General features: G+C 33.5%; 1 protein-coding gene across 1 annotated transcript in view; it reads left to right on the top strand.

Annotated features, from left to right (window-relative positions):
- The window catches only part of LOC132555477 (serine/threonine-protein kinase Nek1-like), a 39,496-nt gene extending 30,615 nt beyond the window's left edge, over positions 1-8,881 (top strand). Inside the window, exons 38-40 of the mRNA XM_060219825.1 lie at positions 1,158-1,294; positions 1,591-1,723; positions 4,905-8,881. Of these exons, the coding sequence (XP_060075808.1) occupies positions 1,158-1,294; positions 1,591-1,723; positions 4,905-4,912 (278 nt within the window). The 3' untranslated portion in view covers positions 4,913-8,881. The remainder of the gene's footprint in view (positions 1-1,157; positions 1,295-1,590; positions 1,724-4,904) is intronic.
- The last annotated feature ends 6,079 nt before the right edge of the window (positions 8,882-14,960 follow it).

Here is a 14,960-nt window from a genome sequence, read left to right as displayed (position 1 = left end):
TGTCAAATTAGATCTGTTTTAGTCAGGTAGGTGGTGTGGAATTGTTAAATTAGATCTGTTTCAGTCAGGTAGGTGGAGTGGAATTGTCAAATTAGATCTGTTTCAGTCTGGAAGGTGGTGTGGAATTGTTAAATTAGATCTGTTTTAGTCAGGTAGGTGTGTGGAATTGTCAAATTAGATCTGTTTCAGTCTGGAAGGTGGTGTGGAATTGTTAAATTAGATCTGTTTTAGTCAGGTAGGTGTGTGGAATTGTTAAATTAGATCTGTTTCAGTCAGGTAGGTGGAGTGGAATTGTTAAATTAGATCTGTTTTAGTCAGGTAGGTGGTGTGGAATTGTTAAATTAGATCTGTTTCAGTCAGGTAGGTGGAGTGGAATTGTCAAATTAGATCTGTTTTAGTCTGGAAGGTGGTGTGGAATTGTCAAATTAAATCTGTTTTAGTCAGGTAGGTGGTGTGGAATTGTCAACTTAGATCTGTTTCTGTTTCAGTCAGGTAGGTGGAGTGGAATTGTCAAATTAGATCTGTTTCAGTCCGGTAGGTGGAGTGGAATTGTCAAATTAAATCTGTTTTAGTCAGGTAGGTGGTGTGGAATTGTCAACTTAGATCTGTTTCAGTCAGGTAGGTGTGTGGAATTGTCAAATTAGATCTGTTTCAGTCAGGTAGGTGGTGTGGAATTGTTAAATTAAATCTGTTTTAGTCAGGTAGGTGTGTGGATTTGTCAAATTAAATCTGTTCTAGTCAGGTAGGTGTGTGGAATTGTTAAATTAAATCTGTTTTAGTCAGGTAGGTGTGTGGATTTGTCAAATTAAATCTGTTTTAGTCAGGTAGGTGTGTGGAATTGTTAAATTAAATCTGTTTTAGTCAGGTAGGTGGAGTGGAATTGTCAAATTAGATCTGTTTCAGTCAGGTAGGTGATGTGGAATTGTCAAAATTGATCTATTTTAGTCTTGTAGATGGTGTAAAAAATGTCATATTACAGTTTGGTATATTTCAGCTATTTTTGTAGTACAGAGAAGTCAGACGATTCAAGCTCTTCTAATTTGGCTCGTGAAGCAATAAGAAATCAGAAACGTATTCAGAATCTTAGATGTAAGATAATGTTCACAGTAAAAAGAAATGTCTGAATCCGATTTATGAAGGGTTTCTATTTATCACAGATGAGAGTGATGCGGACACACAGTTTGGAGACGACGATGATGACTTTGATCTGTTCAGCAGACTAGAGGAGTCAAGAGCTGAGCTAGAGAACCAGTTAGGCTGTGACAGGTTCCTCAAAGTTTACAAGACGGTACAAGTAAGTGAAGAGCTTCATAGTATATATGTTAACAAAACATCATCAAAGGATTTACATGCAGCAAAGTAAATGCAATGTGTATAATTTAACCAGAGAGACAGAGATGACCTTAAAAGGGAATAGGTATGTTTTGACCAAAGACAGAGATGACCATATAAGGTAATGACCAAAATGCAAAAATGACCATATGAGATAATGAATATATTTTGACCTAAGACAGAGATGACCATATAAGGTAATGAAAATGTGTTCATCCAAGACAGAGATGACCATGTGAGGTATTGGGAATGTTTTAGGCTCTTCAAGAAGATGAAGATGAGAATATGGAAGACGGTGTGGCCATTGTGACAAAGATGCTTGGTAAAGACAAAGAGCATCTTTACCCTAAAATATTTCAACTGGTCATGGCTGACTCAGCATTCACAGAAGGTAAGAACATACCCTCTGTAGTCCACTGTGTAGACATTTGGTAACATAAAATTATGGTAGAAAATTTTCACAGTTTGGCTTGTGAACTTGTTCAATACACTTCTTAGATTTTCCTCCACGTAAGATAATTTCCGTATCGTCTTAAGAACATTTGTCACCAAATTATTCAGAATCAGTTATCCTCTTATAAACAACATTTTTCAAAGCATTTTTGTAAACTGTCAATATTCTATGATGAATAACTTTCTACAAATAAAATCAATTCTTTTCTAATCAGTTTAAATCATTTTAAGAAATGAATTTTTATTCATAAAGTCATGTTTTGCATAAATAATTGTTTATTTTCATTTTTTTTATCAGTTTGCTGTCTGTATGCAATATCTATAACTTTATAGCTAATTTCACCTCCTACAAACAAAATCAAATCATGTTTCAACTTGCTTTCTACATGCAAAATGGTAGTTCATAATTAAGTAATTAAATAATCAGAGTTATTTTTATCAAATTTAATCAAACAAAAATCTCAGCTAGCCTCTAAAATCATGGACATATTGAGCTCTATTGACCTAAATTATACTGATGCCAACTTTCAGAACAGAGATCTCAGCAGGGTGAGTGGCAGTGTTAAGTGGACATGACGTAACGTTTTGCTCTTGTGGCTTCACATTGTTGTGGCTTCACATCTGAACCTAATAACTATAGTTAAACAAACTCTGGAACAAACCCCAGTGTCATCTTAGAAACCTTACTATTGTTCCACTTGGACATTCAAACATCCTCTCTCTTCCAGATTCTTTGAATGTAACAAAGACTTGGGGTTTATTGGTGATTAAAATGCAATAAAACCCTTAATGTTGTTATCAAGAAAAACAATGATTATGTTTTCCCATACTCTAAATATTTTTTTTTAAATTGAGCAGTATGTTACATTAAAACATTGTGGGGGAGAATAGGTCACAGGGAACATTTTTGGAACTGGTATGTGTCTCCGTCTAAACTTTCAGAAGTAACACCTAACTCCTGACATTTTGTCAGTCTTGAAGTGTTCTTTTTGGTTAAACCTACAGATATCAGCAATTGACTGACAAGTCACTGTTTTTTTATAGAGTAGGATGTAATGGGTTTCTCATTACTCAGATACAGTAATAAACGTTTATAGAATAAAAATACATGTCAGCTGACTTCTCTTTCGGACAAGACAGGTTTTTCTCTTACCCAGGACAGGTAAATCCATGCCTTTTTTCCTCATGCGAGATTTTCTTGTCTTACTCTAGGGTTGAGACAAGCTACATATGCTCTTGGCATATTTTGAAAACAATTGAAGTGATGCACTGACGTGACCCTAAAGGGGAACTACTTTTATGAAAACCAGTTCGTCTGCCCCTGAAATCTTGTGTTATCTGAAAATTCTATGTTATTATCAAGATTGAAACTCATCTTAATCCACACCTTATCATTCAAACTATGTAAAATATCAAGAGTATAATTTTATTTGACATTTTATTGGCATGTACATTAGAATGATATTTTGTGTAAGATCAAATCACTGAAGCATCTGAGGCACGGGTCTCGTCACTATTCATACATCAATCACATGTTGTTGTTCACACATAATACACTTCTTCTTGCAATCGGACAAAAAAACAGGGCAAGAGAAAAATAATCCTTCATCCCCGTTAGTGTGAGATAGTGGGATTTCAACCCTTGGGAGAAGATTATAAAGGTGTCAAGCACTCGGCAAGCCTCATGTTAAGCCTCAACTTAATCATCTTTCCCCTCGGATGGAGATCCCACTATCTCATCCTAAAGGGAGTTAAAGATTCTATTAATCTTTCTCTAGGAATTATGGGAAAATATCAGTAACGTGTTGAAGAACATTTAGTATAGTGCTTTTATGTTTCTATATTTAAGGATAGCCATTTATTGTAGTTCAGAACCTTAAACCACTTGCTAGTGATTTGTTCAGAGTAACTTTGATCTTACTTGGAATAGATGTGGCTCAAGACAATAAAGTTGTGGGTATGATGGACATCAGTAGAGTCCATTCGTCTATCCATGGATGAAAGTTTTGTCAGGAACACTCGCTTTCTCGTCTAATTCTCTGATAATCATGAAATGTGACGTCTTCTAATTGTTATTGTTTAAAGTATCAATGGAGACCTGATAACTTTCGGTTGTATAATGATAGTTACCAAAACCTTATCTCAAGTGATCACTCTTTCTACTGGCTATGTCTCCTTATGTACACCCTTGTAATGTAGCATTCATTTGATAGGAACACATGTCACAAACACTTATCTGCACATGTTCTAGTAAAAAATCCCTTCTATCATCAGCTTAGATTAGAGTCATTGCTTCTATCAGTGTAGACTAGTTTAATCTTCTCTCGTCTTTTATTTAAATGGAAATTGGGGGGAGGTATGGGGCAGGATTCCAGATTCTGATGGAAAACATTTGTGCACAGAAATTTGGTAAACAAATGATTAAATACATGTGTACTAGATTCGAGATTTCAACCTGCGTAATGAATTCTGCGAGTCTTTAATGCAGTGTGTAAAAACTATTCATATTTTCCATGTTTACTTTTTTGTCCTTTCAGTGTTGTAAAGTCAGGTATTTTATGAAAAGATATTTTCTATTTTAAAACCTGTGCCTTTTCACTTGTCACAACTACAAGAAGATTGTTGTATTATGTTTTTTTGTTTAAACCATCTAACAAAGTTTGTATATAAATCCATAATTTACATATCATTGTCTGGATTTTAAAACATGAATTATTGTTTACTGTAAAAACTGTCAGTAAGATAAAATATATATTAGCTCTGATTGCTAATTTGTTCCAGATAGGAGAATTTCAAAGTGATCGTACTGGTTGCATCAATGATGGAGAGGAAACACAATTTTCTTTATTATCAGAATTTTTATTAATTAGCCTTAAAATTTTCCATGTTGCCCATTACTTTAAAATGAATGTAGAAATATGTTGTGTCCAAATAGAAATCTTAATTATCGCAAATATTGGTGAGTGGCTTCAAATTTTGTCAATATCATCGTTTTTTTGTTTATTTTTCTTTTTATAAAAGCACTTTTCAATTACTACCTTGTATCAAACAATGTTCTATTTCAAATAATTTACTGTGGTGTCAATTGGAGTAATGAGGAGATTCTGTTTTATTTGTAGATAACTGATGTTTAGGACCTTGAAAACTTTCCTGTTGAACGTCCACTGAAGGGGTCATTTGAAAACAGATGGTGGATTTATACCGAACGACTGGACTGTGACCCGAGTACAAATATTACTGCTGAAACACTCAAAAGAAAACCTGTTTGTATACCATTAAAAAAACAAAATGCCTGGTACAAATTTATTAATATTATTCCGGGGATCAGGGTTTATTTTTCTTTTGGACACCAGGTCAAATGTCTTCTACCATTGTGGTTGTAGGGATACTAGGGTTCACTATATTACCATATATATCCTGTGGTAATCCCAGGCAGACAACATGTAAACTTGACTCAAGATAGAAAGTTTACCTCATTACAAGTCACTGATGTATCACATTGGTTGGTACTTGTACTAAAACATCAATAAATGTGAGTGGGCTTATTGCCAAGCATCTGCTTATTGTCAAATTAATACATTTGTAGAAATAAGCATAAATAATCTTGTCATTATGTGAGAAAATGTTTCTACTGTGGAGAGAATAGAGATGATTTGATGATTTCAAAATAATTAACACTCTCAGTATCATTAGATGTCCTAAATTTGTCATGAAAATCCAAAGTTATTTAATATTTAATGTTTGTAAAAAAAAAGCTGTGATTTTGAAATGGAACTCCATTATATGAACCTGTCATGACCGAGATAGTTAATAACATTCATTATAATTTCTCCTGAATAATTAAAAACTGATATTTTTATTGCCGCTTAATTATATTCATAAGTTGATAATCTTATGACAAAATTCTAAAAAGATTAAAATTCTTCTGGGCAAATAGTTGGAAGAGAAATTAGTTAGGTAAATTGTCTCCAAATGTGAATGTGGTAGATATAAATTCAATAATCAATTGACTTTTCACGTTTTACAGTGAACATTGTATACCTGGTGTTGTGTAATAGGTAGGATCGGTTATTTCAACAATGACTTTGTTGGTAGTAGAATTCTTATGAAAAGTATATACAGGTGTTTACCATCGAGTGTTGAACAGCTTGAGATTGTCAAACACATATACAGTGTTAATGCTTTAACCATAATGAACTTGATAGATTTAATCAACTAGATAGTGAAATACATGTTAATTTAAAAGAGTGTGAATTTTGATGTCATAAGCTGTCAGAGTTTACATAATGCCTTAATATGCCGCCTAGGGAATGCCATATACACACATCTTGTGTAAAATTGCCAGTTTAGTCACTGACTTTGTACAATACAGTGGCTAGTTAACGAGGTTGTTTCAGTTTAGTCACTGACTTTGTACAATACAGTGGCTAGTTAATGAGGTTGTTTCAGTTTAGTCACTGACTTTGTACAATACAATGGCTAGTTAACGAGATTGTTTATTTGTTGAAAAGTAAATAGCTGATTTATCAGGCTATTTCATTATAACTAGTAAAAGTAGCAAATATGTTGTGATGTTGGCATTTTCGAATTGTTATTCTGTCACTGTTGGATAGAAATAGGTTTTGTGTGAAATGTCTGCGCTTTTCACAGGGTGTATATAATACAGAGGTATATTCAGTACGTACAGATCTAGAAACCAACATTAGAGCTTGTCTTTCACTTAAAGTATATATACATCAATATTAGATTTAATACAAGTATAAACTTGTGTAGACAAATACATTCCATTCTGTATGAATTGCCTGATAGAAACAAAGTTGTGATGCCTTTCATTTAAAATGGAAAATATGTTGCTGACAGAATGTGATAAGAAGTGTTTATAACTGTAATGACTTTTAATTGCGACGTATAAATAGATATATATATAATATAAACCTGTGGTATAGATTAGATTTTGTGTTGTCAGCATCAATATCAAGATTTATTGATATTTTGGAATGGATTGAAATATTGATTAGAATACATACAAGATTGAAGTGTGAAAATACATATACTTATTGATGGTAAGATTGATTTCGGTTATGTTCCAGTGTCTCTTACTGTTGAGATTTTCTTACATTAACCATTTACATAGATTGAAAGAATTTAAATTTGTTTGAAGGAAAGGTAATTATGCAATTTTTTTCTATAAATTGCTGAATTTGTACATTGTTATGTTTATTCATAGATACATACAGCCATCAGTACAATCATACACAGAACAAAAAATAAAAATTCCATTTTTGTCAAATATTGTTTCATTTACACGTAATATGTTCCAATTCAAATTATCTTTGCAACCTCATGACCTTGTGATCAAATGTTAATTAATCCTGATTGACTGATCATTGTTTATTTACTGTACAGAGATAAGTTTGTTATTGTCTTTACCAAACCACAGTAATAGTTTTGTTTTCCGTCCCATCGTTTCAGATGTATGACATTGTTTTTTTGTCAACATTTCATACAATGTGTGAGTTTAATTTCACATTTTCTTTGTTTATTTTTTTCCACCATTTTGTTCCGTCCACCATTTGTCCAGATATTCAGTATCAGTCACGCAGTCTACTGGACAAACTTTCAGTAACACATGGTTTCATAGGATTTCATGATCAGATATTGCCTTAGCCTAAAGTTATAAGTGCTCCTTATCAAGTTTAAAACCATATTTTGAATAATTTATGAAATTTCAATGTAACATGTCATAATGCTATGGAAGATGATCAACTTCTGTAGTTTTTGCCTAGACTGGGACATCATCAAGAAGTGTATAAATTATAAATTGTGTTTTATACTATTTCTAGCTTTCTTTGAGAAGCACTTTTTAAGTACTTGGTTTTGTTTGCATATGCAATACTGTAGATAGTAATTTTTGCCAGAGGAACTTTTTTTTTGTTAAAATAAGTAATTGATCAGTATTGACACAATAAAACCCATAATCTCATTATTTTTTTTGACAATTTCATTTTCTAACAATCAAATTTGATCAATTTTTTTTGGGTATTAATGATGACAAAGGTATTATGACTTATAGAAATATAAGCAATGCAGAAAATTGAAAAAAAACCACCAACATTTGGTGAATGACTAACTGTTATAGACAATAAAGAACGTTTAACATTAGTCTGGGCCTGGTGATTCGCAGGAAGTTTTACACATCTTACAGACTAGTTTGACCGTTTTATCCTTGTCTAATCTTTCAGATGAAACAAAACTGTATCTACCAACTGATTCAATGCATCTAGAGGCTGATAAAGACCATTTCTATTGTGCTATGTAACGTTTGGAGTAATAGTAGTAGGTGCTATCACCCTCTAGTCTACAGATTTTGGAGTTATACAGGTAGTTATCATTACTTGTGACATTATTTTTCCGGTGGAAGCAAGTGAGTGTAACCTTCTATGTATATATTTTATATAAAATGATGAAGATTTCAACATCCTGTACATCAAGAGGTTGGGATTCTTTAATGACCATTTCTGTTTTAATTTCCGTCCGTTATTTTCTTTTTGAAGTAAGTCCAGGAATTCCTTATTTGCTTGTATGTAATTGTTTTGTTATCATCACACAGTATTATAAATGTATCGAGTGCTTGTATCACTGATGTTTGTTTTGTGGTCGGCAATTTTCTCTTTTGATTTACAACCAAAACTGACAAGAGCCAAATTACGATCGTGTTAAAAGCAGTTCTATTCAACTTTTAGAAATTGCTGTTAAGTAAGAAATGGGACCAATATTGAGAACAGTTCTGTACATCAATACACCCCGCTGACATCACACTGCATTTTATTTCGGTTGTGTTTTGTTATCCTCACTACCCTTCCATACCCCCTGTATGTGATCATGTATTTGGTTTGTTTGAAAATTGAGCTCCCTAGCAACCAAGTTTAAATACTTGCTACATAAATATTCTCAGTTTCTGTCCATACAACAAAGAATATCATTAGACATTACATATACATATAAAATATAGACAGTCTTGTTCTCCACACCTCACATCAGTCAACCATCTTGTTTTATGTGACTTGTCATTTTGAATAAATCAAATGATCACAGACCTGTTGTTGATTTTCATTCCACTAAACTATATTTAAACTGATTTCAAAACCGAGTACAATTGTACTCAGTGTAATGAACATTTCTATACTAATTAACGGCTTTTCCTGCTTTTAAGTACCAGAGGTGAGCATTGCAGAAACTAAGAAAAATGTCCTTTTCTAAGATTGTTTTAGAGGGTAACAAAAGATGAACAAAAGAAATACAACAGGCATGGAGAACAACCACAGTTATTAGCAACGTCTGTGAATATATAATAAAATTATTGATAGATGAGACGGCTACCTGTGTACTGTTGTAAAACTGACGTCCTCACATATCTTCTATTCCACTATTACTGGTAGCTGAAAGTGATTAATGATATGCTTAAATGAACTTCCTTTAGTTTGATCCGGACCATTAGTAAGTTGTGTAATGGTTACCATCAGTCTGTGTAATGGTCACCAGTAGTCTGTGTAATGGTTACCAGCAGTCTGTGTAATGGTCACCAGTAGTCCGTGTAATGGTTACCAGTAGTCTGTGTAATGGTCACCATCAGTCTGTGTAATGGTCACCAGTAGTCTGTGTAATGGTTACCATCAGTCTGTGTAATGGTCACCAGTAGTCTGTGTGATGGTTACCAGTAGTCTGTGTAATGGTCACCATCAGTCTGTGTAATGGTCACCAGTAGTCTGTGTAATGGTTACCAGTAGTTTGTGTAATGGGTACCAGCAGTCTGCGTAATGGTTGCAAGTAGTCTGCGCAGTGGTTACCAGCAGTCTGCATAATAGTTACCAACAGTCTGCGTAATGATTACCAGCAGTCTGTGTAACGGCAGTCTGTGTAATGGTTACCGGCAGTCTGTGTAATGGTTACCGGCAGTCTGTGTAATGGTAACCATCAGTCTGTGTAATGGTTACCGACAGTCTGCGTAATGGTTACCAGTGGTCTGCGTAATGGTTACCTGCAGTCTGTGTAATGGTTACCAGTGGTCTGTGTAATGGTTACCAGCAGTCTGTGTACTGGTTACCATCAGTCTGTGTAATGGTTACCATCAGACTGTGTAATGGTTACCAGTAGTCTGTGAAATGGGTACCGACAGTCTGCGTAATGGTTACCAGTAGTCATTGTAATGGTTACATTCAGTCTGGCAGTCTGTGTAATGGTTACCATCAGTCTGTGTATTGGGTACCAGCAGGACCAGTTATTCTCTTGGATAGCCCAGTACAGACAGAGGGAATCTTGGCACCAAATCGTGTCTCGGCCACGCAAGGTCTTTGTCTCTTCCTTTTATACTCGCTGAACATATAAATGGAATTTCACATGTGCCAATTCAGAAAGCTCGGTCCGTGCACCCAAAATCATGGTCATTTCAAGTTCAGACTTCTAACTCACTTTTGTAACTCGTCGAAGGGTAACTTCAGTATTTTTTAGGTGAATAAATCAAATTACAAGTCCCGGAATATCAAACTTTCAACGTTACTTTCGGTTCGAAGGTCGAAGTTCCTACGTGCTTTGACTGTTGTGTCTACAAGTTTGATCGATTTTCTTGTTGATATTTTGAAGCTCTGTACACGAGTGCACGTTTATAAACAGGGAATATGTATGCACGTTGTAAATTAGACAGTCCAATGTTTGTAAATTAGCGACAGTGAAGTGTAGATCTTTTGAAAGCTATGACAAAATGGACGGTAATTTCACTGATAAGAACAGTTGACTTATCATAAATATAATATACTGCACCACTCAATGCTTATTTGAACTATCACGCTCGCTGCGACTCGTTAAGACTGATTTCCTTTTATACATAACCTTAGTGATGCTAAAGTAGATAGTTTTTTTTTTCTGTTTTTATCAAATCTGCTTGTCGACATACAATCAAAGTTATCCCAGTCGGTAGGTGATTCACTAAAATATATTTCTACCTCCTAAAATATATATTTATTTTTAAATGTCACTAATGGAATCAAATTACACACAGGAAAAAGTTTACAATGTCCCTAGATTCAGAGGTAAAATACACACAATTATGGCTCCAATTCGGATTCATCAGACACCCGCAACACAGTCCTTGTTAAACAGACTGACTTCGCCGGTTGCTGGGAAAAAATGAAATTGGAGTGTGCCTTCGGTTGAATAATTTGAAAAAATTCTTTTATAATATTTTATATTCATTTAAAACAGTGTTGTACACGATATTTTAAACTTGCCATTCATATTGTCATTGAACAGGGCAGGGGGAGGGGGGTCCAGTATATCATGGGATACAGTAGTATTATCCGTGACTCCTCCAATAAGAATTACACATCTACATTGTTTTTTGTATATATCATCAATTAACTTTAAAATATTCATTGAAAATACTTTTTTATAATCCCACGACATATGTGGAATACCTTGTTCCTAAGATACATAGGAATGTGATTCATCATAAACTTCAATTACCCATTCTCCTCCATCAGTTTCTTACTCAAAATATTTCATATTTGTCAACGAGTTTATCAACATGGTCAACAGTCTAAATAATTTGGTATTGTTGTTGCTAGCTTAGGAATGCAAAAACACAGAAAGTATCTCGAATGTTACCAATTGCACTTCAATTGAGATAAATGAGTTATTCTCTTTCATTGATGTACACCAATCTCAGACAAAGATATTAAATTTCAAATTAATTACAGTGTCAAAGGGGTTGGTTAATAATGTCGATATTAGATGTTATCGTGAGAAAATTGGTTTTGCGAATATTTAACACATATCTGATCTTATATATATGATAAACAGAATCTCACATTTGTTTCCTTTGTATATAAATTCAATAATACAAGATAAGATAATTTTCAGTTGTTAAGCGCAGTGACATATATTTATATCCTTGAAACGGTTTCTCCACGTTATGTTGCTTAAATACCAAGTACTCATAGTTTACATGTACAGCAAAACACGGCTATGAAGCAATTTCTTCTCCATGCTTAGAATCTATATTACGTTTGATAGGAAAAATAAAATAAAAAGCAATTTCATAGCCAGAAATCTAAACAGTGTTTCGATGGAGCATTTATATATGTCCCTATCAGTACCTATCCCAGATATTGTGTAGATTCTCGTCTTGAGATGTAGGCCTATGGGAAATGCATTTCATAACTGATAGATCTATAAGTAAGATAAAATGGTCTGTTTCAATTACAGATGTAGATTTCTAGTTTTAATGCCTTGTTGATATTTTTATCGTCTTAAAATTCAGACCTGGTGCTCTTTTGCATGGCATCTAACTGAATATGCATGCATTTTGTCCTTTCTTAAGTATGCATTAAATCAGACAGATTTGAATTAAAATTTAATGATATCTAATTGTTCTTCCTTGTTTTCAGGAAGTAGATTTAATTTTAATTCTTTTCTGTCACTTATCTCAGTCTTCATCAGACATATTTGTGATAATAACACACGTTAAAATTGATTGTTTGTCATGCGCAGTACGTTTATGTTAAAGTAATACGTTATAAGGGACTTGGTTTATTTCTTTCAATTCCATGTTGACTTTTATGTGTTTAATCAAAGTAGAAATCACTTTAATGTTTTATATCAATGTTCATTTACTGATATGTGAAGTTGTAATATCCGTGTAGACTTCCTATTCAATCAATATCGTGCACGTGCAGGTGAAGAATCAATTAAATTAAGATTTATTGGCACTTTATCAGATATATGGACCTGGTCAAGCAGAAACCTCCCTATTAAGACATTTCATTCCCTGGTTGGTTTCATATAACTTTGATATAAACTTCGTTCCATTTCTAGTTATTTACATATATATCACGAGTATATAAGAGCAATTTTATCCGAATTGTGTTTTTACAGCTTATCTGGATGTGTCTCCTTTTCTGAAACACGTGAATTAATGAGACACGTCATCAAATGGAAACGTGAAGAAGAAGCCATTGATTATCATACTAGCGTAAGGGAAGAACAAAGAAGAGAAATAAATATGAGAGAAAGTGACAGAGTGATACTGAAGGAATAAAAGAGGAAAGTTGTCTGTGCCATGGTATGATAGGAAGACTGTAACAACTGTGTACTGGACACACAAAAAATAATTCAAATCTGTTAGAGCTAATAATGAAGTTTTGAACACACGAAAAGATCAACAAATTTTCATCCTCTGTGAGCCGTTATCAAACCGAAAGAGTAGTATTTTGTATTTTAGTAATATGTGAGTGTCAATGATAATAAAACAACATGTACGAATCCTAGACAAAGAGTCGGCAGTGTAATAAAAAGTGTCCGTTCGTCTCGTTTTCTTCATTAAAAGAGCACAGTGGAATATCAGTAAGACTGAAATAGATAAAATCTTAGTGAAGTGCATTCCCTCCTGAATCTTGCATGGTGAATCTGACCAAGTCTGCTGCTGATACAGAAATAATAATAAAGAGATAGATCTATAGTTACTTAAAATAGACTTATTGTCTTTTTAGTGTACAGAAGTTACAAAAGCAATCTTCCAACCTATTGGAAAATAGATATGAGATATCAGATACGAGAGATTGATTGAAGTGTGTGCTTGGTGAGGGGGTACATAAAATATCAACTGACTCTTTAAGTAACCGGGGATTCACAAGATCAGGACCATTGGCTTTAGTCCAGTCAACATTTAGCATCTTTAGCATCAGTAGCAGTTACAAGGACATGAGACAGAATATGGTTACATTTGTAGTCAATATTTAGAAGGACATCGTAAGAATCATTAGTAGATAACTTGGAACAGAACCCACACCCACGACAGATTTTGTCTGTACTGCAGATATAGCAGACACGGTGAGCGTTTCCCCAACGCATGGTATAACTCGCATGTAGTTTTCTAGAACCATTAAAGAAAAATATCTCATTACTATAGATAATTGAATATTTGATTTAACTTTTCATGGTGGGTTTTGTACACGTGCATAATCATAGATTCACATTGGTTTATTAAACGTGTATATTTATAGAACCATTTTTGTTTTGAATACACGTGAATATTTATAGAAGCACTGTGTTTAAATACATGTGTTGAATTATAGAATCACTGTTTTTGTATACACGTGTTTGATTATAGAAACACCGTGTATTGTATTCAAGTGTATATCTATAGAAGCACTGTGTTTGTATACACGTGTATATTTATAGACTCAATATAGGTTATATTCACGTGTATAATTATAGATTCACTATGGGTTGTACACCTGTGTATAATTATAGATTCACTATGGGTTGTACACCTGTGTATAATTATAGATTCACTATGGGTTGTACACCTGTGTATAATTATAGATTCACTATGGGTTGTACACCTGTGTATAATTATAGATACACTATGGGTTGTACACCTGTGTATAATTATAGATTCACTATGGGTTGTACACCTGTGTATAATTATAGATTCACTATGGGTTGTACACCTGTGTATAATTATAGATTCACTATGGGTTGTACACCTGTGTATAATTATAGATTCACTATGGGTTGTACACCTGTGTATAATTATAGATACACTATGGTTTGTATACCTGCGTATACTTATATAAACACCCGTTACCGTACGCACGAGGGTACTTATATAATATGTTGATCATTAAATCAATGCGAACATCAGCTGAATCTTATCTCACAATTTATTGTAAGTGACATGATGCTAACACGTGCTTTATCATTAATTCATTAACTAGTTAGATAGTTTCTTTAAATAGTTGACCGCGTCAGGTTCATATTGTGTTACTAAACTATTAATTATTTCAATATAAAGTATTGTTGATGTCATGAATGATTTCTCTGAAATTTAAGATATAATTAGTAATGTTGTTTTTATTTCAAGTTTTTACCGTATTGTAAAACTCAAGAATTGTCGAAGTCAATTTGATCTTGTTTATTTGGAAGAGAAGGAAACCTTTCAGTTACATAAATTATACTTTCACACTCGAAAGTGAAACTCATGGATTGTTTAAGATTGATTTAACTGTCTGGAAACTTATTGGCAATTACTAGGAAACGAGTTTGATATTAAGTTTAAAATCAGATTTCAGTTTGAAATAAATCTTTCTTAGTTTTTCTTTGAAAGAGACAAATTATAT

Source organism: Ylistrum balloti, unplaced genomic scaffold (assembly GCF_031769215.1).
Source record: "Ylistrum balloti isolate Yb309-2 unplaced genomic scaffold, AGI_CSIRO_Ybal_v1 Utg370496, whole genome shotgun sequence".
Lineage (NCBI taxonomy): Eukaryota > Metazoa > Mollusca > Bivalvia > Pectinida > Pectinidae > Ylistrum > Ylistrum balloti.
This window is presented reverse-complemented; position numbering and strand designations above follow the sequence as displayed.